The sequence below is a fragment of the Malaclemys terrapin genome, chromosome 20 (assembly GCF_027887155.1).
Source record: "Malaclemys terrapin pileata isolate rMalTer1 chromosome 20, rMalTer1.hap1, whole genome shotgun sequence".
NCBI classification, from domain to species: Eukaryota; Metazoa; Chordata; order Testudines; family Emydidae; genus Malaclemys; species Malaclemys terrapin.
This window is the reverse complement of record NC_071524.1, coordinates 16,496,576-16,522,546: the sequence shown is the minus strand read 5'-3', so window position 1 is coordinate 16,522,546 and position 25,971 is coordinate 16,496,576. Positions and strand designations below refer to the sequence as shown.

The 25,971-nt window shown below is 46.6% G+C and overlaps 1 protein-coding gene across 3 annotated transcripts in view; it reads left to right on the top strand.

Moving 5' to 3' along the window:
- ACTN4 (actinin alpha 4) overlaps window positions 1-25,971 on the top strand; it is a 78,699-nt gene that overhangs the window by 30,459 nt on the left and 22,269 nt on the right. For 2 of the 3 annotated variants that reach the window (XM_054010221.1, XM_054010222.1), the window contains exons 2-8: window positions 12,474-12,588; window positions 13,627-13,746; window positions 18,828-18,914; window positions 19,772-19,859; window positions 20,391-20,469; window positions 20,918-20,999; window positions 22,575-22,660. In XM_054010221.1, the coding sequence (XP_053866196.1) occupies window positions 12,474-12,588; window positions 13,627-13,746; window positions 18,828-18,914; window positions 19,772-19,859; window positions 20,391-20,469; window positions 20,918-20,999; window positions 22,575-22,660 (657 nt within the window). Of the gene's footprint in view, window positions 1-12,473; window positions 12,589-13,626; window positions 13,747-18,827; window positions 18,915-19,771; window positions 19,860-20,390; window positions 20,470-20,917; window positions 21,000-21,939; window positions 22,026-22,574; window positions 22,661-25,971 lie in introns of all 3 variants that reach the window. The other variant, XM_054010220.1, reaches the window with a different exon arrangement.

Below are 25,971 nucleotides of genomic sequence, written 5' to 3'. Positions count from 1 at the left end.
AAACAATGCACATTACAACAAAGCTTAAACTTGTTCTTCATAATAATTAAAAAAAAAAAAAAAAAACTAGCTGCCTATTTAATTTTAAAAACAGCAAAAAGTATCCACCTCCCTTTCCGTTTCTTATAAGGAGTCTTGAAGTTTAAATCTCCTCAGTGTGATAGAGATGCTTGCTTTGATCTGCATAGCTCTTGGAAGTCCAGGGGCTCCGGGCTGCTGGCCCCGTGCTGCCTGGGGTTCCTAGGGACAGCTCCGTCCTCCATTAGGGATTTTTTTTCCCGAGAACCCCCTGTAACATTTCACGAACCCCAGTTTGGGAACCATTGCTCTAGACCCTCTGTTTTGAATCGGTTCCTTAACGAGCCTATTCATTGCAGCCCAGACAGCAAGGTGATCACCCACACCTCATGGCCTGCACTGCCCCCAAGAGCAGACTTCACTCTTTTTTGCTTCCACTGGGTAGCAATGGAAAGTACAGAGAAACTGAGGCACAGGATTCATAAAAAATACTACAGAAAATTCCCACTTTGTCCCGATGAGCTAATTTAGTTCAGTAAAAGTCTTGTATTAACTGCCATAAAATAAGGCATATTGTTTTGTAGTGTTTAGTTCTTTATTAAGAACTAAATAGATACCAATCACTGTCTTTCTCTGCGATTCAATACCTTTATGAAATTTGCATACATGGCATAACATTTTTTTTAAAAAGAGATTGTGATCAGACCACGACTGGCACTCATTGACCCCCTTGCGGGCAGAGACACCAAGGTTTGACTGTGCCTGGAGATGGAACTGCCCCTGCAAGCCCAGAGTCCTTCCAGGTCAGGTTTTGAGGTGCACTGGCGAGGGGTTTACCGTATGGAGGAAGCTTGTTCTGTGACTGCCTTCCCTGTTCTGGGCCTTCACTCTCCAGGGCTGACAACTTGGCACTTCTCAGCAGCATTACAATTCAGATTTTTTGTGTGGTTTTTGGTGGAGGGAGGCAGAGAATTGAAAAGCTTCACTCTAAAGTCTTGCAGCTTTCTGATTGCATCAGTTTTGGAATACCAGTAACAGGCCATCGTTTGCTGGCTACGAAAGGTGCAGTTATAACTCTCTGCCCCCACACATCCTGTGTTGCAGTTGCTCTTCAGATTGAAAATTTTAATGTGAATGTGTAAAATTAAAACTTCCTGAATCTCGCTCTTCCAGGTTTTTTGCATGCATTGGCTTGATCCCATGTTGAAGGAGAACACCCAACCTTTACAGCTGCTTGTATGGCTTGGCAAGAGGCTAGTGCAAAAAAAGGTAGAGCTAATCCAAGTGGCACGGCACACCTGTTCCTGTGCCAGACCAAGCCCTTGTGGAGCGATTGAGTCAGACATTCCAGTCCTCTTGCTCCTCCCATCCTATAATTACACCAAGCAATGTTGCAGGAGGGAGGAGGACTTAAGAGTTTCCTTAATATTGTCCCCCTCTTGAGTACACAGGACTTGTATTTGTTTAGTGTTACACCTTAATTTGATACTAAGGACCAAAGAATCCGAAAATGGATTCTAGTTTACTGGCATTCTGTACTGCAGATAATCTTAAAGGTGTGTGAGGTTGCTGGGAAACCTGAGCTGATTATCTTCAAGCTCCTGTTCTGACCCATCAGGTTAATGACACTTGAATAACGTCAGCACTAAGTAGCGTAGGCTTCACTGTCTGGGTTTTCTTTCTTCTTCATAGCTGCTGCTCGAAATTCTGTTCTTAAACCAGGCAGGGTAGTGCCATACTGCACATCCTCGCTGGGACTTCATCCAGCAAGCTTCCGGGCAGAGAGAGTGTGTGAGTAATGGCAGCAGGAAAGGGCTGAGATTAATGTGTTGCTGCTCTTGTTCTGGTTCAGCGTAGGAGTGAAGACAGTGTGGATAACTAAATCTACTGCACAAACCTCTCTCAATCTTCCCCAGTTCAGTGGGTAACAGTGTTTCTGTGAGGCTTAACATAAGAACAGCCGCATTGGGTCAGACCAAAGTCCATCTAGCCCAGTATCTTGTCTACCGACAGTGGCCAATGCCAGGTGCCCCAGAGGGAGTGAACCTAACAGGTAATGATCAAGTGATCTCTCTCCTGCCATCCATCTCCACCCTCAGACAGACAGGCTAGGGACACCATTCCTTACCCATCCTGGCTAATAGCCATTAATAGACTTAACCTCCATGAATTTATCTAGTTCTTTTAAACACTGTTATAGTCCTAGCCTTCACAACCTCCTCAGGCAAGGAGTTCCACAAGTTCACTGTGCGCTCTGTGAAGAACAACTTCCTTTTATTTGTTTAAACCTGTTGCCCATTAATTTCATTTGGTGGCCCCTAGTTCTTGTATTAAGGGAATAAGTAAATAACTTTTCCTTATCTACTTTCTCCACACCACTCATGATTTTTATATACCTCTATCATATCCCCCCTTAGTCTCCTCTTTTCCAAGCTGAAAAGTACTAGCCTCTTTAATCTCTCCTCATATGGGACCCATTCCAAACCCCTAATCATTTTAGTTGCCCTTCTCTGAACCTTTTCTAGTGCCAGTATATCTTTTTTTGAGATGAGGAGACCACATCTGTACGCAGTATTTGGGATGTGGGCGTACCATCGATTTATATAAGGGCAATAATATATTCTCCGTCTTCTTCTCTAGCCGCTTTTTAATGATTCCTAACATCCTGTTTGCTTTTTTGACTGCCACTGAACACTGCGTGGATGTCTTCAGAGAACTATCCACGATGACTCCAAGATCTTTTTCCTGACTTGTTGTAGCTAAATTAGCCCCCATCATATTGTATGTATAGTTGGGGTTATTTTTTCAAATGTGCATTACTTTACATTTATCCACATTACATTTCATTTGCCATTTTGTTGCCCAATCACTTAGTTTTGTGAGGCTTCATCGCTAGGACAGTGTAGCACATGGTGGCTTACAGGGTTTAATTCTGTTGAGTATTTTTTTGTTCTGAGAACTTCAGGTGTTTAACCTGTTAAACTAGAGCCAAACACGGACAAGTTACCTACTGTATAAAAACTGAACTGAGACGCTCATGCAAATACTGATTGCCTGTGAGGTACTAGGTAAAACTTAAAGTACAGAAGTTAAATGCCACCCATCTCCATAACCTATAGGATAAATTCCTTTGTTTTATTACCAGTTTAGGGTTGAAATGTGGGCATAGAACGTAAGCATTTAGCAGGGTTGGGAGAACGATGGTAACAAAGCAAGGCGAGAGCTACTTTGTCTAGAGTCCCAAGTCTACTCTAGTTAAGTTTATATTACACTTGGCACTCAGTCAAGTTCTTAACTGTTACAAGGCAATTCCAAACCAGCAGCCTGCAGGATTAGTATTGGGGTAGCATGGCTGTTTGTAAACAGCAACAGATGAGGCAGGTCTTTCACAAATTCTGTGGAGGGCCTCCCTAGCTTATCTGCAGGCTTCACTCACATGGTGCTGGGGAGCCCATGTTACTTGTGACCCTGTCATTCCGCAGTCTCCAGTCTTTACCCGCTCTCTCTCCTCAAGGAGACTGACTCGTTAGACTCCCAGTGTAAATGGTACTCGGACACGTCACCTTTCGAAGGTGACCCAGCTAGATTCCCGTTTAAGGTCAGCCCTGGCTTATTTGTGTTTCTGCAGTGAAAATGGCATGTGGCACATGCCAAGAGCAGCAAATGGTGAGCTTCCTACTCGCTGCTGGGAGGAAGGTAGCAGCGTTCGTGTGCAGGAAGAAAGGGATGTTGTTTCCCACTTCAGAAGTTAGCTAATGGAGTGATCCTGCCTCCACTGTAGAGCCTGGGAGCACTAGTCATGGGCCAGAACCGCACCGCGCTAAGCGTGCACGAAACGCGCTCCCTGCCCCAAAGAGTTTACAGTCTAAGCACAAGAGCCAACAGATGGGGAGTACACCTCTACCCCAATATATCGTGACATGAATGCGAATATAACGCGATAAAGCAGCGCTCCGGGGGGCGGGGCTGCGCACTCCGGCGGATCAAAGCAAGTTCGATATAACGCAGTTTCACCTATAACGTGGTAAGATTTTTTGGCTCCCGAGGACAGCGTTCTGTTGGGGTAGAGGTGTATAAGGAAACAGACCGTACTTGTCAGCATGATAGGCAGTGGTCTCAGCCTGTCAGCGGCCTAGCCAGTGTCAAGGATGCTGATGAAATCGCTTTGAAGATGTTTATGGGGAGCTCCTCCCAAGGGCCGAGGTCAGCATGGGAGAAAGCAGGAAGGTGCTTGTTTGAAAATGTAACCAGTGGCCAATGGAGACCGGTGTCACTGCCCGTTGGATATGTAACTGTAGTTATATGTAATTATGGGGCACTATGACCAATCAGGGCCCTTGTGTCTCTTAGCTTCAGATTCATTGGTAGCATTAAGCAAATACAGGTGCAAAGGCTCTTTACAGGGTTCCACTACAACTTGAGTCAATGCGCCACTGAAACAGACTTTATGCACATCAACGAAACTGATTAAATCTGAGTTATAAGAAAAATCTCCATTGGTAGATTCCACTAACTCAGCACTTTTCTGGGCAGTGGTCTGAATCCAGGCATTACCAAAGTAAAACCTGAAAGCTCAAAGGGTTACTGCTCATGGGAGATTAAGAAGGCCAGGCATAAGTAACGGTTAGGATAGGCTTCAGGGTCTCTTGACATAAGCATATTGAGTGAGGTTTTAGCTCCTGAGGCCGAGAGCAATTTATTCTCCAGGGTGTCGTGGAACATTGACTAGAGACCCACGATGCAGCAACAACTCAATGACACCTGGATTCTACACTTCTAGTTGAATTGGCTTGACTCACTAGACAAAGCAAAGAAAAATGTGCCCTACAAGAGACCCAGTGACTCTCACTGCAGGTTAATTACTATAACAGTGCATATTAGTCTCAAAAATCCCAACTTGATTCACATACATTAAGACTTAATATCAATAGGGAGTTGCTTTCTTCTGTTCTCCTCCCTTTTCCTCCCACTCCAGTCATGTTGTGAATTAGTAAACTGAGGCACAGAAAAGGGAAGCAATTGACCCTAATCCCCTACACTGGATTGGCAGCAGAGTTGTGAACAGAACTCAGACTATTCCCAGTCCTCTGCTCTAACCACTAGATAACACTTTCTCTTGTTGATTTTTAGTCCCTAGTCTTGGCATAATTTAGCGTGATTCACTCAAACTGCTCCCAAATTCTAGAATCTAGTAGAAGAATCCTGTTTTCTTACTCCGTCATTCCTACACACAAGGAAAAGCTCGGGTGTTTGGGTAGGTAAAAGGCAAATAACTTGAAAGGCACAGTGGTGTAGATTTCAGTTGTGTTGCATCTGGAAAGCCTCCAGTTTGCACTCCAAACATTTTTGTTTCACTCAATTAACCTCTAATTTCCACAAAGTTACTTTCATGATAGTGTTTTAGGTAATAATCCTGCTGTGAAAATATAAAATGTTACTGAAGCTACCAGTCCAAGGAATAGTGGATATTCCATATATATTTAGAAGGTAATGAGTTATGGCCACCACTGCATTTATGCAGAATCCCCAGCTAAAGGAGATTAGATAGGTTTAAAGTATCTTCATTCCCCATCTAATGCTTTAAGATCCTTTCAGTTTCTTGTACTGCAAGTTTCTCATGTGCTGTGCTGTCAGTCTGCATAGTGATGTATTTATTCTGGATATGGACAAAAGATGGAGAAAGCCAAATGCCTCCTATATGCCCAAGTTCCTCAAGAAGAAGTTTTCAGGAAGAAATGAAGACAGGCGTGGCTTGGTCTGCATCAAATATGCAGTTCTTCACATTTCTGTGTTTGGTAGCACAGGCCAAGCACCAAGAGCTTCTTTTATTGAACACTTGCCCTTACTCGACTCCCCCACTGTATTTGGTTTTGTCTGTTCAATGTATTTTGTCACACCCCTGTCAGTGCTTTTAGCTGGACCTGTACAAGCCACCCCTTGTGGCCTATACCTTTTTGGGGACAGGTTAAGGACTGGTTTAAACTTTAATCCTTAAGAATAGTCAAACTAGGACCAACGTTAGAGGCTAGTTTGTTCCAAGCAAACAGTGTTGTAAAGTCAAGCTGTAGAATTGCATCATTTCCCATTAGGAACCCAACTCCACACACAAACGAGTGTATTTGGCATTTACGAAAGTGAGGGAACGAGTTAAGCAGCACTGGTTACAGCCAGACCTAGTCTGAGCAAGTACCATGCAAAACTTTCCACAGCACTGCGAGGGAACCGGACGCCTTGCTATTTCAGTCCTAGCACTGCCTAGCTGAGGATTGAGTCATAAGTAGTTTTGTACTATGGACAAAAATGACCATTAGGGAAAATGCAAATTCCCAACAGACTCCATGCTCAGGCATGAGGTGGTGGTATCCTAAGAGAGGCTGTATCATGCCTTTTGTACAGCACCTAGCCAAGTCCTGATGGACTGCACTCTACAATATTTTTCACAGCTGACCTCACAATACACTCAGTGCTGTTGAGACCCCATCTACACAACAACTGTAAGTGATTAGAAGTAACGGTTGGTGGAACAACAACTACCCAAAGTTTTCTGTAACCAATTTTAACACGCATAGTTACTTGCAGTAGTTCTGTTATACTGTACTTGGTGCCATGATTTCCAAGGAGCTGTGAATGGTGGTGCTCTGCCCTCGAGTCAAAATTGAATTAATGCCCTGTGATTGTGCCATGAGGATGTTCTACTGTGGGAACTCCTGTCTGGTCTCATGGCACTCCTTGGAAGTCTACTTACTAGACTAAGCTGTCATTTCACATCAAGAAATCCAGCTTGTATTCTTGGCCACTTTTAGGACAAAGCATGTTAATTATTCATCCATTGTTGCCAGAACAGTATGCATTAGTGAGGATAGCCAGATCCACTTCCCTCCATGCAGAGTATTTTGGCTGACCCTATCAGAGGTTGTCCTTGACGACATTATCCATAGGCTCTTGTGACTTGGTTGGCACTAATTAGTTTATAGTTATTACTGAAGAAATTCTGACATCAGTTTGTCTCCACCTGTTGGCAGGAAAGGGTAAATCAGTCCCGTGGTTGGTAGAGGAATGTCAAAGAATGGAAACATCCCCTCTCCTGCCGATCCCAAGGTTACAAAATGTGGGAGGAGGAAGCTTGAATGGAACACAGATTGGCTAAAGTTTGTCTATTCAGATAATCATGTGAAGACCAGATGGTTCTGAAGCTGGCTTTCATATCCTCCTTTTCGTTGCTATAACAGGAAATGCAATTTAGTGATTAGGAGCAAGGGACTGAGTCAGAATCACGGGTGCTGTTCCAGGCTGTACAGCGGACGTGCTGTGCTCTCCTGTTAATCACCTGTGTGCAGAGCGGGGTTCTGTTCACCCCCCGGGAAAACTGGCAATATGTACATTAGAAGGGTTGTGTGGCTTGGTGTTTATAAATAGCTTAGTCAGCGGTTCTCAAACTGGGTCAGGGCCCCAAAGTGGGTCACAGCCCCATTTTACACTTGCTGGGACCCAGGGCGGAAGCTGAAGCCCAAGCTCCACCCCCACTCAGGGCAGCGGGGCTCGGCCTGCAGCCCCCTCTTCCCCCCACCCAGGGCAGCGGGGCTTGGGCTCTGACTCCCCCCCCCCCCCCCAGCTGCAGTCAATGGGAGTTGCAGGGGCCGTGCCTGCAGACAGGGCAGCGTGCAGAGCCGCCTGGCCACGCTTTCACGTAGGAGACGGAGAGGGACATGCCGCTGCTTCCAGGAGCCACTTGTGGTAAGCGCCGCCCACAGCCTGCACCCCTGAGCCTCTCCCCGTGCCCCACCCCCTGCTCCAGCCCTCCGAACCCCTCAATCCCAGCCCAAAGCACCCTCCTATCCCCAGCCCCACCCCAGAGCCCACAGCTGGAGCCTACACCCCTTCCCTTCCCCCACTCCCCTGCCCCAGCCGGGAGCCCCCTCCTGCACCCTGGACTCCTCATTTCTGGCCCCACGCCAGAGCCCACACCCCCAACCAGAGCCCTCCCTCCCTCCTGCACCCCAACCCCAATTTTGTGAACATTCATGGCCTGCCATACAATGTCTATTCCCAGACGTGGCCCTTGGGCCAAAAAGTTTGCTCACCCCTGCCCTAGACTCTAACATTGAATTAAACATGGATTCCCCTGAACATGGAAGTAGTATAGTAATTGTTTACTTGTCTGTCCTCAGTGGCCATGCTAAAATCTCTAGAAATTCAGTACAAAACCAAATGGCTCTGTACCTTTACTGTGTGGCATAAAGTGTCCCTCTTCAATGCAGTCCTGTGTAACTTCCCTTGAGACTTGCAGTGTTTTGGGAATACTTTTAAAAAAACCAAAAACCACTAGCTTTGGGTCTACCTTTCTGCGTGTGCAGCATCACAATCTGCATCAGTGAACTTGGCTTGCTTACCATTTCCTTATTGTCCCCAAATTCAAAGTGTAGCTTTAGTTACACAGCCGGGGAGACCCCTCTCAGACACTGTTAATGCTTTCAGAGCTGCAGCTGTGGTGCAGTGGCTTTGAAGGTCTGGACTCTCCTACCTGAATTGGAGCACACTCTGTTCTCAGACGCTGTCCCCCTGCTGTTTGGTGAAATAAACTTCCATTGTTGAGAGCTTAGTTACAGGATTGCTTCCTCATGACGTAGCGCAACCTTTGATTTCTGTCTTTGAAAGTCCTTTCCTCCCTTCACCTCCCCCCATCGCTTTGAAGACGTAAGATCCTTATGAGATGCTGGTTTACCTTCCTCTCCTCCTTTGAGGTCATTAAGCACATGTTTCACAAGAGTAAGGTGTGTGTGTGGGGCAAAGGCACTTAACCTGTAAAATTCTTGATAAACTGTATTTCAGTGAGTGGCAATGTTTGAAATCTGGTGCCAATTGATCAAGTGGGAAAACAGCGCTAATATAGTTCTGGGAGTTCTTTTAAAAGCTTATCCTCTAATTCTCTCATTGAAGTGTGTGTGTGTGGAGGGGGGGGGGGGGACATTTTTCCTCTCAACCTTATCAGATGAATGGCTCATTAAAAACTGTCATTGAAACATTCCCCAGCAGTGAGCTCACCAAAGCCACCAAGGATTGGCCAGCAATGTTTGGGGTGGAACAATACTCTCCGTTCATTCATTCTGCTTCCTGGCTCTACTGAGGTGCCACACAGCAGTTTTAGGAAGGCCTGTGCTGTGACACACATGGATGGATTTTGATCCTCATCCCTTCCCAGCAGCCATGGACTCTGCCTTGGTCTGAGAGCACAGATGTGTGTGGTTGTGAAAGTTAATCATAAAAAGAAGAACAGGAGTACTTGTGGCACCTTAGAGACTAACAAATTTATTAGAGCATAAGCTTTCGTGGACTACAGCCCACTTCTTCGGATGCATAAGAAGTGGGCTGTAGTCCACGAAAGCTTATGCTCTAATAAATTTGTTAGTCTCTAAGGTGCCACAAGTACTCCTGTTCTTCTTTTTGCGGATACAGACTAACACGGCTGTTACTCTGAAATTAATCATAAAAGACACAGCTGCCCATAGCTGGAACAAGAGGTTCAATTGCTTGTGAATGCAACAGGTCTTTGAAAGGTGATTCTACCATGTAACTTGCCCTCCCTTCCAGGACAATGTGTGTGGAAGAAAGGTGGTAGGCTTGTCTCCAGCCACCAGGAGGTCTGTTATGACTCATGGTTTTTTTTTTTTTAAACCTTGTCCTTGAATGCAGGTTTAAGCGCTAGGGTTAAGGAAAGGGTATGGGGGAGTTATAATTGATCTGCAGGGAGGCAGAATAGAATGTCCCTTGAAGGAAACAAGTGATCAGCCCTCTTAACTTTTCCACTTTGGAAGTAACTCTCTCCAAACCAGCATAACTAGTGGGTTATTCTGAAAAGTCTTGAGGGCATCACTTTTCAACTGCTCTGAATAAGTACTGTGCTACTCACTTCCTGAGATGGCAGAGCAGTTTGTGTAATTTCTGTATTACAACTAAAATGATATTTGCCGTTAAATCAGAGAGCAAACTTCCTGGAGGACAGGGAGGGCTTTTTATGGCATCAAACACAGTGGAGTTCAACAAATATTAATAAACTACAATGCGACAGCGGCTTCCTGTGACTACAGCTCATCACCCCAGCTGAGGAGGCAGGCTGGGGGTGGGTGTAGTTGCATGACACAATATTTGCCACTTGTTTAATTGCCTTTCCTTAGTGTTCCAGGAAGTGTAGCCCATGTGCCTTACCCTGGCCTTTAGCAGCCTTGACTACTAGGAACAGAGTCTGAAGTTAGTTTCTTACACTTGTAATAAAAACTGTAAGTTCAGACCATAATTCGTTTGGGTAAAAGGCAGCACTAATGAGTTTAGACTAAGCAGCAGGAAATATGTTTCTTACATCAGACATGGGCTGGGTATTTAGACGAGCTGGGAGTTGGGCTGCAGAGGCCAAGGTTCAGACTAAAACCCATGGCAAGGGGTCTAAATTGTAGGCCACACTGTAGTAACATGGGACATGGCTGCAGAAATTACATCTCAAGCATTAGAGCTTCCTGTGTCTCAGTTCGTGATATGTGCGGATCTTTCCTGCACTAATTCTCTAGAACTACAGCTTTCAGCTATGATCGGAATGTTGTGTATCTAAACTAAAAATACTTGATGCTTGTGAAACTGCGTGGAGTCTGTCTAACTGCTGGTAAAGCGGAGTCTTTTTCTATTCAGTTACCTGGTTGCTTCAGGAAATGCACACTTGTATCTAAAGCACGTAGCTGATACCTAAAGCTACGAGAATGTGAAACACGCTCCATGTTCAGTGTTTCACGTAGTTTTCATTTTACCCTCTGAAGAATGTTTCATGATGCTGAGTATCTAATTCCTGGACAAAGAATGACGTATGGCCAACAATCTTGCATAGACAGTGGGGAGGAATGGAACATTCGTTTTACTTTGACTGTGCGAGTGCGCAAAATGACCAAATCCTTCCCTTCCCCCCCAATAGACTCTACTAATTCCGAATTCATCATCTTCTGTCCTGCCCTATGCATTGGGCATGCTGTCCTCTGGATGAATGGAGGAGGGCTGTTAAGAGTGAATTGCCATTTCTAGATTGGTGTAAATTTCTACCACTGGTGCCATTACACTATTGTTTCCAAGCACACACATGCGCGCGCGCGCACACACACTCAAAATCAAGACAGATGGCGATTTTAGTTCTCAGACTTGCCAAAGATCATTCTTCATCCTTGCAGTCTCACTTCCTTTGCTGTATAGTCTTGTCACTGTCCTCTTTCCAAGTGCTCTTCATAAATAAAGAGGGTAAATCTGTGGCAGCTCTTGAAATGGGCACATCTAGTGTTTCACGTTTTAACCGTCCCAGATTTGCTCTCTGAAGGCAATGTGTAGGGTAGAGTACCAGTTCAGCAGCTACTGTCTAGGAGTTTTTGAATGAGCAGGGTTAGTAACTGTTGCCAAAACAAATGGTGTCTGGCTTGAACGCACTTTTCCATACTGCTTCCGACTTTGCAGCTGTTCAGTGTGTGCGTCTGGTGGCACTAATCTTGTGTTTTTTTGGATGTGTGGAATTGTTAATATAGTGTTTCTGGAGTGACAGATCGTAACGTCTTCACTCCAGAGTGTCTCCCATCTGAACGACAGCTTGCAATATTGCATGTGTTTAATATTGTTCCCCGTAGCAAGGGTCCTTCTGATGTTTGTGTGGGGGCTGCTTAAATTGACGCTAAATTGGAGGGCTCGAACTCCTACAGCCCAGGAGCTAAGCCACGCTGTGCCATTTAGTGCGTGGTGGTTTTCACATCGGAGTTTTGGTATGTTACACAAATAAGCTTGTGCAATTTTAAGCTCCGTAGCTCAGTGTTTAATTGTTTGCCATAGCGAGGAGGCCACAGGAAGCCAAGAATAGACCGAAGGCGTCCGGCTAGAGCCAGAATGATCTTTGTCGCTCAGAGCAAGAATTGCTTGGGCGCTCTGCAGCAGTTTTTTTTTTGTCCCTGTTAACCACATACCTCTGCAGCATAACGAGGACCTGTTCGTGTGTAGTTAAAAATGCTCACCATATTTAGCAATGTCCGCTAAATGCTTGAAAGCCGCTTGAGCTCCCTCTGGTTCTACAAACCCCATATTGGGATTTGGTCAAGTCTAAAAGGTTGGGTCAGGCTGCATTGTTCTCCTGCAGCCAGTTAGTCTTGCCACAAAACAGAATAAAGCGGTGGTTCTTGGAATAAGTTTCGGGAAATGATAGCAGAGCTAAAATCTCTGTAAGATGGTTCTGATACTGTAAGGGGGTGAGCTGACCTAGAGAGGAGTGAGCACAATGAATATAATCACCAAAGAGTGAATTAATGTACATGTGCATTGATGAGAACTGCACCATGTTTCGGTGTATTGGATCCAAATAAGTTAGTTCGTGTAAATCTGGATGGCCTAGTTCATTTCTAGACTGAACGCTGCAATATCACACCCTCCTTATCTTATTCCTCCAGACTTTTACGGCGTGGTGCAATTCTCACCTGCGGAAAGCTGGCACGCAGATCGAGAACATAGATGAAGATTTCCGCGATGGGCTCAAACTCATGTTGCTCTTGGAGGTCATTTCAGGTGCGTCCCTGTCTCTCTATAGGGCAGGGGTAGGCAAACTTTTTGACCCGAGGGCCACATCTGGGTATGGAAATTGTATGTTGGGCCATGAATGCTCACAAAATTGGGGGCGAGGGGTCTAGCTGGGGGAGCCAGAAATGAGGAGTTCAGGGTGTGGGAGGGGGCTCCGGGCTGAGGCAGGGTGTTGGGGTGCAGGGGGGTGGGTGGTGGTGAGGGCTCTGGGGTGGGGTTGGGGATGAGGGGTTTGGAGTGCAGGAGGGTGATCTGCACTGGGAGAGAGGGGAATCAGGGCTGGGGTGGGGGGTTGGGGCACAGGAGGGGTGCAGGCTCCGGGCAGTGCTTACCTCAAGCAGCTCCCGAAAGCAGGAGCATATCCTCCTTCCGGCTCCTAAGTGGAGGTGCGGCCAGGTGGCTCTGTGCTGCCCTGTCCGCAGGTGCTGCTCCCACAGTTCCCTTTGGCAGTGGTTCCTGGACAATGGGAGTTGTGGGGGCAGCGCTTGGGACGGGCAACGTGTGGAGGCCCCTGGCTGCCCCTACGCGTAGCAACTGGAGCGGGGACATGCCACTGCTTCCAGGAGCCACGCAAAGCCACGGCACGCGCAAGCCCTCGACCCCATTCCCCGGCTGGACCGCCAGAGCGGGACATGCCCCAGACCCTGTTCCCCGGCAGGAGCTCAAGGGCCGGATTAAAACGTCTGGAGGGCCGAATGCAGCCCCTGGGCTGTAGTTTCCCCACCCCTGCTGTAGGGCCTAGGAGCTTTAGTAATGGAATCAGGACCCCTTTGTGCCAGGCATTGTACAAAGACAGAACAAAGAGACAGTCCCTTCCCCAATAGTTGGATTCATAATGCATGTTTTAACAAATTATTCAAGTATGAGTAACCTTTGCAGCTATCTAGAAACAGATCTTCTGCCCTTGACATCATGGTAAAGGGACTTGTTTCGTATTAAACTTCTTCACTTGTCTTTGCAACCAGTGATTTTAGCTCTCACCCGAGACTGTAAAGAAAAACTGTAACTTTTCTGTTTCCTCTTTAGGAGAGCGATTACCCAAACCAGAGCGAGGAAAAATGAGAGTGCATAAAATCAACAATGTGAATAAAGCTCTAGACTTCATCGCTAGCAAAGGAGTTAAGCTGGTCTCTATAGGAGCTGAAGGTATGTAATTTAGGCTTCTGAATGTATCAACAGCCAGCCTCAACTCGTGACTACAGTAGAACCTCCGGTACAACACCTCGGAAATGGAGGTGGTTCGTAACTCTAAAGTATTCGTAACTCTGAACAAAATGTTAGGATTGTTCTTTCAAAAGTTTACAACTGAACATTGACTTACAGCTTTGAAACTTGACTATGCTGAAGTAAATACGCTCCTTTTAAGCACCTTAATTTAAATGCAACAAGCACAGAAACAGTTTCCTTACCTTGTCAAATCTTTTTTTAAAGGGAAAGGGTTTTTAGTAGCTTATGTTTAACACAGAACGGTACTGCATTTGCCTTTTTTTTTTGTTTGCTGCTGCCTGATTGTGTAATCCCGGTTCCAAATGAGGTGTATGGTTTATCGGTCAGTTCGTAACTCTGAGGTTCTACTGTATTAGGAGTCATAGGTCATACCATCCAATTGGAAGAGTTATTTTCTCTATACAGTAAGGTGTTGGATCATTTCAGCCCTCCTCTCCGTCAGGCACTAAGAGGAGACTGGATTGTGCAAATAACTTGAACGACACCAAATGCCTATAATTCAGTCAATAGAGAGAAATTGGGCCAGAGGTTCGTATTACTGGGAGCCTCGCTGCATTCAAACAACAATAGTTGGTTGCAATTGCTGTAGTTGTGCTAACATGCAGGGTAAACACTTTAATAGAACTCGTTCATTTCTGAAATGTAACTTTATACTCACCGTGCCTGTTTCTTAGATGGCAAGAATAACACTTGGAGAGTAAGAGTTATAGACAGCCATGGTCAATTCCGAAGTCTGGGTGTCCAGACCTTTAGTAGCCAAATCACCAGTGAATGTCAATTCTGGCATGGGCTCATCCCTCTCATCAGTGACGGAGTTACTTCTCTCCTCCCTCTATTGTGGATTAATGGATTAAGCTAAAAGTCACCCCCTAGTTAAAATATCTATCCTTCTGTTGTCTGTACAAGAGCATATTTGGTGAGGGAGGGGACATTTATCAGGAGTTATTACAAGAGTTGGAAGTAGATGCTGCTCTTTAATAGATGAATGCAGCGTGCCTGGGGCTTTACAGACAGCCATGGCCACAAGTCGGGCTTATCCTTGACATGATCATCATAAATATACCTGCCATAGAAACACTGAAGAGACACTGGATCCCACTTTACTGTTGTCTGAATGCTAAGGGGGTGGGAAAGGAAAAAACCATAAACCTCTGGCTCATCCTGGGAACTGTTAAGTCAAGTGTCAGTGGAATCCGCAGCAATGTTGGCGTAGAGTATCTGAGCGTAATGCACGTGGTCTGGGCCCTGTGTGAAGAATGTCTTGTTCTGAACAAGGCTTGTAAGTATCTCCTCTTCTCCACCATTAGCTACATCCAAGGGAAGCCAAGTATGCTTAAGGCAATTTAAAAGCTTTTGGGGAGCTTGGAAATGAATATTGAACCGCGGTGACTGCCTATAAAGCCGTTTGAACAGTTAGTTCAAGGCAGGATTCTTTCTCCATGGTCAGTTGGATGGTGGCATGCAGCTGTTTTTTTAAAAACTAATTGCCATTAGTGCTTGGATCAAAGAATGTGTCCAGAAAAGCAAAATATTTGTATTTGTATTTGCATTGTTCCAAGTCTCCAGGCCTGGTATTTCTTTGAGCTTTGCCAAACACATATGCTGGCAGTCAACTTGTTATGATTTAAAAAGCAAAATTCCTGCTCTCTGATCAGAACCTCAGATTTTCTTTAGTAGTTCTTTACAGCTGGACCCAGGGCCGGCTCCAGGCACCAGCGTAGGAAGCAATTGCTTAGGGCGGCCAATTCAAAGGGGCGGCACTCCGTTCGGTATTGGGGTGGCATGTCTGGGTCTTTGGTGGCAATTCGGTGGCGGGTCCCTCATTCCCTCTCTTCCTCTTTGAGCTGACGCCAAATTTCCGCTGAAGAGGAAGAGAGGGGGCGTTGTGGCTGAAGAAGCAGCGCGATTGAGCTGCTGCCTAAGTGCTGCCGCTCGTCTTTTTTTATTTTTTTATTTTTTGGCTGCTTGGGGCGGCAGAAAAGCTGGAGCCGGCCCTGGCTGGACCCACTCCTGGCTCTGCCTCTCCTAGCTGCATTTATTTAATCTGTCCAAAGAAAACCACCCTGGTTAAACAGACCCCAGAGGACCGTCACAGAATTGCAGAATAGTGAGAATATCCAGATAGCTGGTCCATTAAAATGCTATTAATGGTGAGTTCACTTTGGAAAACTATTTCTCCATTTACACAGATAGCGGAGTTTTTTGGATATTTCCATAATGAAACTTTACAATAAAGCCTAATAGCATGAAAAACAAAATAGTTTTTATCCTGATTTTTTTAACATTGCGTCTGTCTCTCTGGGGTTCCTAACTGAGAAGTTGATGTGAGCAGGGGCAGCTCCAGGCACCAGCGCACCAAGCGCGTGCCTGAGGTGGCAAGCTGCGGCGGCGGCCTGCTGGTCGCCGTGAGGGCAGCAGTCAGGGAGCCTTCGGCGGCATGTCTGCGGGAGGTCCGCCGGTCCCGCGGCTTTGGCGGCAATTCGGTGGCGGGTACGCCGAAGGCGTGGGACCTCCCGCAGGCGTGCCGCCGAATCCGAGTTACCAGCGGACCTCCCGCAGGCGTGCCGCCGAATCCGAGTTACCAGCGGACCTCCCGCAGGCGTGCCGCCGAATCCGAGTTACCAGCGGACCTCCCGCAGGCGTGCCGCCGAATCCGAGTTACCAGCGGACCTCCCGCAGGCGTGCCGCCGAAGGCTGCCTCACTGCCGTGCTTGGGGTGGCAAAATACATAGAGCCGCCCCTGGATGTGAGGGAGAAGTACTTACTATATTTTCTCTCACTATTGCAAATAACTTAATCTTGCTGTTTAAGATAACTAGTTTGAATGCAAAGTATTTCTCCTCTCTTCCTTCCCAAGGAGGATAGTCTAGAAGAGAACTAAATTCTTCCGTCTCCTTATTGGTGATTTCTGTATGTGCATCAGTACTCGTCTAGTTATAGTTCTCTACCCTTAGATTGTCCAGGCTACTGTATTTTTAATCACATTTTTTTCCTTGATGTTTTTGTTGGAGTTTAGAATGTGGGAATACGTTTGGTTAAATTACCCACCCAGGAATATAGTTACCTTAGACAGAAATATTTTATTAGCGTATTTGAATCCCTTATGCCTCAGGGCATAAGCAAACCACTGAGTGGTGGGGGTTCGGAAGAAACTTCCCTTGGAGCAAGAAACCTCTGTCTATTTCCTCCCTCTAAAGCATCTAGCACTGGCCACTGTTGGATAGGATGTTGATCTGATCTGGCAGTTTGTTCCCCAGAAATACAAGCTGCAGCAACCGTTTCTTCATAGCACCTGTCCTTGCTCACAAGAACCATGACCTGTTCCTTGGACTTGTGAAACTCTCACTGTTGCTTAGACACCGAGGGCTATTGCTAGGACGTCACTTGGCTCTAGGCTACCTTGCAAAGCCAGTTTGAATTAATCAAGTAACATGGCTTGCACTGAGGTTGCATCTCTAAATCTAGTGACTGGTGTCTTTTCTCCTGACTATACCTGAAACCAGTGCCCGTTCCAACTAGTGCCACATTACAATTCAGGATGCAGGGATGGGGTATGTGATTTACAAAAGCCAATTTATCCACTGAGCTCTCCTCCTAGATATCAGCTGGTGCTGTGAGTGTTCAACAGCCCTCTTGGTACCCAGACTTAATTCTTCATGTTTCCAAGGGTTTATTTGGTTTGGAAGAGGCTTTTAGCTGCTCAAGAGACGTTGGAAATTCCATGTCTAGTTGTTCAAAGAAATCTTCTTGCTATCACGGTTTAACTAAGATAGGGTCCCTTAATCTCCGTAATCACACAAGTTTCCCACTCTCCTTTATTTCATACAATTGAAACCAATAGATGCAAACTCATCATTTTGAGGGGGATTGAAAGAGGCTTTCTTGCTGTTTCTAGATCAGGGGTTCTCAAACTGGGGGTCGGGACTCCTCAGGGGGTCGCGAGGTTATAACATGAGGGGGTCGCGAGCTGTCCGCCTCCACCCCAAACCCCGCTTCACCTCCAGCATTTATAATGGTGTTAAATATATAAAAAGGTGTTTTGAATTGGTAAGGGGGGTCCCACTCAGGCTTGCTGTGTGAAAGCGTCACCAGTACAAATGTTTGAGAGCCACTGATCTAGATGGCTCCTGCACTGTGACTGACTAACATTGTCACAGGCTGAGTGCAGATGTAGTTGGCTTTGTCCACATGGCAGTGGGTGTTGCAGCCTATTACTCTAGAGAACTGGGTTTAAATATAAGTTTGCAGTGAGGTCATTAATGAAATGTCATGTGTTCTTACATGATGATGCCCAGTTGTCAGTTTTGTAGCCATTAGTCTTGTCCGCTCATGGGATCTGGGAGTGGAATTTGGATAGAGGGGATTGGGGATGAACTATGTGTGGGAAGTTTGTGCCGTCGGGCTGTTCCAGTGCTATCCGACTCTTTCAAAATTGCCAAATGTACCCGGGTATACTAGAGAGAGACAGTGTAAAGTCTGGATTCCAGAAACTCCACGAGTGTTGCTAGTGAAACTTCAAGCACTGGTCTGGTACCTCTGCTTCACTGTCTAGTATCAGAATGCAAACTGGAGGCGTTCTCTCATTGCTCCTTACTTGTCCTTCAGAGATTTGAGTCCTCAGATGTGAGCTCCTACTTGGAATGAAAAAATTAGCCTCCATATATCCTTTATTGAAGTGTTATCCCTTTGTCCTCTATAGAGTAAAATGTAAACTGGTTAAGGACACACCAGAACTTAAAATCCTGAAGTGTTTGAGTCAGAAAGCAATAAACTCTTTCTGGATGTGCAGACAGTGCAATCGGCCTAGTATTTGGCTTTCAACTGGACCCCAGGAAAATTCTAGGTGTTAATGGCTATTTACTGTAGTGCCTCTTGAAATCTTTCTCCTAGCTTGCTTGCACCTGGAAGTTGTTTGCTGATGTCTGTATTAAGAAAACGAGGTTTTCCTCCATCCCTGGTGAGTTTCATGTCAATGTTCTTCTCTCCTCTATTGCTTTCAGAGATTGTAGATGGCAATGCAAAGATGACATTGGGCATGATCTGGACAATTATCCTTCGATTTGCCATTCAGGACATTTCGGTGGAAGGTAAGAGCCAGGCGTGTGCAAGCTGTGTCCTTACCTTCTGCTTCATTGCTCTCCAGCACATTAGAGGGATCTGTGTAACTACAGCACAAAGAATGTACGATGGGGAAGATAAAACTGGTGCAGTGAATTGATGCAGTTTTATGGTAATCCAGGACAGCTCATGCATCTGCAAGTCACGTTTCCAATGCACACTTTTTGCATAGCTGTCTGTTTCAGTAAATCACTTACTGTGCTTCTACCTCACTTGCTCTGTTGGCCGTAAGTGCTAAATACCTGATCCATGTGCATCTGGAATTGCGTGGTGGGTGGTGGGTGTTCTTTTCTACACTGTTCTTCCCCTGTGCTGATCCAGATTTGGGGGTAATCCCTCCAACCACCTAGTGGTAATAGAAGGAAGATGAGCTTTTTTACCCCATACTTGCAGCTGTCCTGACTCAACACACCAACTGGAGACTGTCCTTCCTAGTTGGAGACAGCCACGATGGAAAATAAACTACCCTGAGATCACCCTGAATATGAATTGCAGTACTTGACTTGCATGTTTTTGACCAGGTTGGCTTGTGACTCAGACACATCCGAAGAAGTGGGCTGTAGCCACGAAAGCTTATGCTCAAATAAATTTTAGTCTCTAAGGTGCCACAAGTACTCCTGTTCTTTTTGGGGATACAGACTAACACGGCTGCTACTCTGAGACACATACTGCAACACTAACATTAAACAGGGGGCAGGTTGCACCCTTTACTGTCTGTGGATAAGTCTGTCATCGGTTGCACTCTTCTCATGTTCTTGGTTTAAAACTCTACCAGGAGAGAGACGCTCCTGGGCACAGTCCCTTAATTGCCCTGTGCCTTTTGCAGAGACCTCTGCCAAGGAAGGCCTGCTGCTGTGGTGTCAGAGGAAGACGGCGCCCTACAAGAACGTCAATGTACAAAATTTCCACATCAGGTAACTGCTTGTCAGACCCCCTCTTAGCGAGTGCTCAACTGTCTGCTCCTTTACTCGCTTCAGAAAGAGCTCTCCGTGTTGGCAGGCAGTGCTGCGTGTCTTGAAGACAGCAAGAAATAGCCCAGTCCCTCGGCCTCAGAGGCATCTCCATGAAATATTCAATGGGCCTGCCATTAGGGAAGTGATGCTTTTAGCGCAGCTTGGCCGGAACAAAACCCCCAAATTCATGCATGTTTTGCTCTCGTTTAATCTGCAATTCCAGCCATTGCTGCCTCTTATCTGGGCTGTTATTCTCAGGAGGGCCCAGCGGGGGTGGGAGAACCTGAAATGCCCGATCTAAAGGAAGCATGCAGTTAACTGTGCATAGTACTTAGTCCTGCTACTTCTAGAGGTATTAAATCAAGGTGAATTGGAAAAAAAATCTGTTGGACTCTAGTATGTATTGGTGATCATTTTCTGTAGTGTATTATCCAGATACATGTATTTAACCCCACACACCAAAGCCATCTAACTCGCTGATCTCTTTTGTAGCTGGAAGGACGGTCTTGCTTTCAATGCCTTGATCCACAGACACAGACCAGAGCTCATTGAATACGACAAGCTCAGAAAGGTACATCTCTGCAGTGGCCATGTTATGCTCTCTTCAGAAGCTAAGTTCTGTGCTGCTGAATGCGCCCCAGGGAAACACGCGTCCCACTTAAACTCCGACCCCCATTATAGCTGCTAGCTGTGTGTCTTATTAGAAGGTGAATTCAATGCTAGAAGGCAGGATATGAAGAGCTCTTCCTGTTACATGTTAGTCTCTGTTCCGTTCAGTGAGACAGGAATTGGAGTCTGGCCGGGAATTGCTGGCTAATGGGAGCAGGTGACTGAGGAACATTTGGGTCGTTGGTGAAAAAGGTTAGACATGAAGGCAGACTTGCTGTAGCGTTCAAGAGGAAATGGGGGGATGTTAGACAGCTGCTGAGCAGCTCTTGGGGCCGCAGTGCCATCTGTGTTCGAGGGAGCTTTCAGCAACTCGGGTTCATAACCCCTTTTTACACCTGTCCTTTTCCCAGGACGATCCTGTGACGAACCTGAACAACGCCTTTGAGGTGGCCGAGAAATACCTGGACATCCCCAAGATGTTGGATGCCGAGGGTAAGCTTTCTAGACACTCGCTGCAGTAACCACTTGGGTCAGTGGAAGTTCCTGCCATTGCAGTGGAGATAACCCAGTCCCATGAACAACTTGCTTGTCAAGGCAAGAGGAAAGTGCATTTCCTCCATTGCTGCGTCACATAGGACTGGGCCTCGGGTGGTCTGACCTGAGCTTGTGTTTAAAAGCCAGACTTGGCCTTCCACACAGCATTCACATCTCCCACCCTTTCCATGACTAGGCGTGTCTTTGAAAGGCCACAGAAGACTAATCCTGCAGCTTTGTAAGCACATGACGGATCAGAAATTTGTTGTCAAATGCAGCTTGCCATACTCTGTTTGCACTAGTAGTGAAGCTGTCCCACCTGGAACGAATTGTCCTCTGATACCTGGGCCGTCTCCAGCTACTCATTCCCCTTTGTAAATGTAATGCTCGCAGAACGTAGTGACCGTTCCTGGGTAGGGCCATGGTGTGTACTGAACGAGAAGTGAGACCGGAATTGAGGAACCACGTGTTGATTACTTTGGGTAAAAGTGCACCCCACTTCCTGTTTTGTGTGGTGGTAATCTCACTAGACTGTCTCCACCACTAAATTCTGGGGCCAACATTCCCTTTTTAAAACAGTCGCAGAAGCCGTAGCAGCTGCCCTAGGTAAAATGATTCATTCAGTACCAGTAGCTGCAAATGGCTTGTGTTCAGTCTTGGTTGACAAGCTTATCTTTCCCGATCTGTAGTATATCCAGGAGAGTTTTGATGGCCTCTTCTGCCCACCCAGATATTCTGGCACTTATTTTTTAGAGAGCTGCTTATCTACAGGACTACCGAATGGTGAAGAGCGGGTTTCTTGAGATGATGCGCAGGACGTGCCTTGGCGATCACGTCTGACTCAGTGTGAAACCAGGCCCTCCCCGTGAGGGCATTAACACTTATTGTTCGCTTGCAGACATTGTCAACACAGCTCGCCCTGATGAGAAGGCCATCATGACCTATGTATCCAGCTTCTACCATGCATTTTCTGGCGCGCAGAAGGTACCGGAGGCAGCTGTGTCCATCTCGCTATAACTCTTGGATCTGTGGCATCCTACGCTGACCCAGTTTTTCTTGCAGATGGCAGTGGTCTCTTGCTGACTGGAAAGCAAACCTCAGCTAGGTCATACACGCTCTATGGCTCCAGCTATTATGTAACACTAGAGGGACCAGAAAAATCATCTTTATAGAGTAGGTGACTGGGGTATATCAGTAGTGAGGGGGAAACTAGGTAGCAATAAACAGTAGGCGAAATCAACTTTTCAACCTAGAGGGTTGTGAAGCTGAATCCCAAGACTCCCAGCCAGTGTCTCAAACCAAGGGCTGCTAGCGGAGTCGTCTTGGGAGAGCCTCAGACTTTAAGGGACAGGAACTCTGAACGGAGTGGAAAAGATTTAAAGCAGCAAACCAGCCCGTTTGGCTGAGGCACGCTCCAGCTTAGGTTTGGATTCCAGTCTGAAGCAAGCGCTTGTTCCCTCTCAGCTGCATGCCAGAGGGGCTGGGAGGTTCTCATGCTGCTCTCTTCACTCTCCTCCCTTTCTTTCTGCGCAGATATTGTAGGCACTCTCAGGCCCGATGAGAAGGCGATCATGACATATGTTTCCTGCTTCTACCATGCTTTCTCGGGGGCTCAAAAGGTGAGCTTTTGGCAGGTGGAATTGCTTCTGCGTCTACGCATGTCTTGTCTGGTTCAGCTGCCACTAATCTTGCACACTAAGCAACTCACTGAGGCTTGTTACACTGGCATTAAGGGCTTATGAGAAATGTGATGAGTGGAAAATGGCTGGAATGATCGCTGGCCACTGAGATTGGTGGAGAAACAAACACATCGCCCCCGGCAATAATAAAAATCTGGGGTGGTTGGTACGTAGCGCTGTCTGCTGAAGGGTCACTACTTCCAGCAGCCCGTGGGGGTGAGAGAGAAGTAATCACTCAGTTTTTAATTGATCTTTTCACTGTCCTCCAAACACTGGTGTTAGATGGGAGATCTTCACGGTGACGTCTGATGGAGCTGGAGAGGAGTAAGCTAACTTACATTATGACAAGCCGTTCTCTGCTTGCCATGATCCCCTGGCTGAGGCTCGTTTAACACGCTTGATACAAAGATGTCTAAACTCATTGCTGGCCCAATCGAAACTAAAAACATTATTCCAGCTGGGGATGTGGGGAAGAGGCATAATTAAGTGCCCAAATAACTGCCCCCAGTGGCTGTTACGGTGCAGGAAGGTAGCTGACAGAGTGCTCAGCTGAAATTAGCACGCAAGTATTTACGATCGCAGCGGGACTCTCGGATCTCAAGCGTAATGAGCACAAATCTGGATGACTCCGCTGACTTAATCAAATTTGATTCTGCATTAGGCTTTTCATTTCCCATGAAAATGCCATGTCTGTGCAAATGGCACTGCTGTCAGTTGATTGGCACGTAGGATAACAGCAGCAGCAAAACCATTGGAAAGTCTTGGTGATGACAGTTTAACCTTGTGTATATCCTGTTTGCTTTCTCGTCCCCCTCCTGAGCTCTATGATGTGCGATTACAATTCTTATCCAGAACCCTTATCGCTGCTCTTAATATGCCTCTCATACTAGGCTCTGCAGCAAAAGTAGTGCCAAATGAGATTGGCATCAGCATTTCTAGTAAGTGCTGGTTTCCCTCGTTTAGCTAGAATATCCGTCTCAGCCCCATTTCATCCTAAATATTGCCATTTTGGGGTGGTTCTGTTTCTTTGGCAGTGGAGAATATCACTAGGAAGACTGGGTTTAGGAAAACAGACTTGTTAGAGTTCTGTCCATCAGACATTGCTTAAACACTCAGCTCTTTGAAGAGCGTACCTGACAATGCCCAAATCTGTAATAGGTTAGCCTTGCTGTTACCCTCTGCTATCGTCGGGGAAAGGACAGGTATTCTCTGAAACCAATATGGCTCTTTATGTAGACAAGTGATTGGGAAGAACATCCTTCAATGGCAGCTTGATACTGCCACTAGATGACTTTTACTATCATACCATTTTCAAGAGCGTCTAAGTCCCATTTTCAAAAGTGACTTGGTTCTGAGGCCACGACGCGCCTATTAACTTTCAAACAGACTGTCTCCCAAGTGCCTGAGTCGTTTTTGGAAATGGGACTTGTGCTTTCTGGAAAATCTTTACCTTAGACTCTAGCATTGCCCTGACTCACTCTGATCTCGATTGGGGTAAGTCATTACACCTCTGGTTCTTGGAATCAAGCCCCCTCTGTTAATATCAAATCTACTATGGTTACAGTCTTGCTGGGACTCTGCTGACTAAAATCTGAAACTAGATTACAAGCAGGAATTTCTGTGCTGCTTCCGCTCTTCGTGGTGGTCTTAAACTGTGGTTTTCCCTTCCTTCCCTTACCACACTAAATGCTTGCATCTTTTGTTTGCATTTAGAACGCAAATCCAGGTCAGTCGGATTGTCTTGAATTGCTTGTGTAGCTGCTGTAGTTTGGAAGTTTGAGATACATCTTTAATTGCTGATTTACTGTAAATGCCATTTTAGTGCTAACTGGGCTTCAGGGGATAAATGAGCCATTTATATGCCTTGCTGCAGACCAAGGGTGTCTGTCCGGCTTTGATTTTTAAGGAGAACTGTTGAGTAAACTCTTTGGGGCAGGGACCATGATTGCCCTATAGGCTTGTACAGGAGCCAGCACCACTGGGGCCTTCTGATGCTACTGAACCAAGTTGTACTGTAGCATCTGGATTACTTGTTAAAGCAGTATTGGAGCAAGGCTGAAACTAGTCTCCGATCGGACATCAGTAACTGAGGCCATTATGCCCAGGTAAAATGGCACTATTCTAGCTGGGTAGTGTTTCCTCCCCCCTTTTCCCTGGTGTGAATGATTCCATGCAGTGCAGGGGAACAGAGCATCAGGCTTGGAGGGTCCAACCGGGGCTCAGGCAGAACTAGGAGCATTCCATTTCAAATGCGAGGCAACGGACGTGCTACGCCTGCCCAAAGTTCTTGGACCAAAGATGGGGAGTAGCTTCCTTTATTGCTTGTTACCCTAGTTCGGAAGAGCCCCATTGTGCTGGGCACTGTACAGACACAGAACAAAAATGAAAGGCTGCTCCCCGAAGAGCTTACGGCCTGAGACAATGGCTGAATACAGACACCTGGCGGAGTGCAAGGAAACAACGACAGTATTAGACAGTGGGATAGGCAGTGGGTCAAAGCTCACGAGTAGCCTAACCGTTCTCGAGTTTTGTAGGCATCGTGGCTTCCTTGAAATGCATTCTGGATTTGAATGGCTGTTCCCTTTGTGAGGAATTGAGTTGCCCATAGTAGCAGATATTGGTCTAATCTGTTGTATAGTCTAGGGATGAGCTGGGGGTGCTTCCAAGGGCTATTTTATGCAAAGAGGAGTAGCCTGCATCTTGACTGCCTATGAGTTTTGAAGCAGTTTTACTCAGCTGAAGGCAGAATGGCCTAGCTGTACCTAATCAGTAAATTACCTCAGCCACAGGCACTCCGCTCATAGATTCTGAGGCCAGAAGGGACCTTTGTGACCATCTCGTCTGACCTGTGTAACACAGGCCATAGGACAGGGATGGGCAAACTACAGCCTGGGGGCAGTATCTGGCCCTTCAAACATTTTAATCTGGCCCTCAAGCTCCCGCCAGGGAGCAGGGTCCGGAGCTTGTCCTGCTCTGGCGCTCCAGCCAGGGAGTGGGGTCAGGGGCCCCACTCTGCACGGCTCCTGGAAGCAGTGGCATGCCCCCGCTCCGGCTCGTACGCATAAGGGCAGCCAGGGGGCTCCATATGCTGCCCCCGCCCCAAGCACCGCCCCTGCAGCACCCATTGGCCAGGAACCACGGTAAGCACTGCCTGGAGCCTGATCCCCCTCCTGCCCTCTGAACCCCTCCAATGCAGAGCACCCTCCTGCACCCCAACACCCTGCCCCAGTCTGGAGCCCCCTCCCACACCC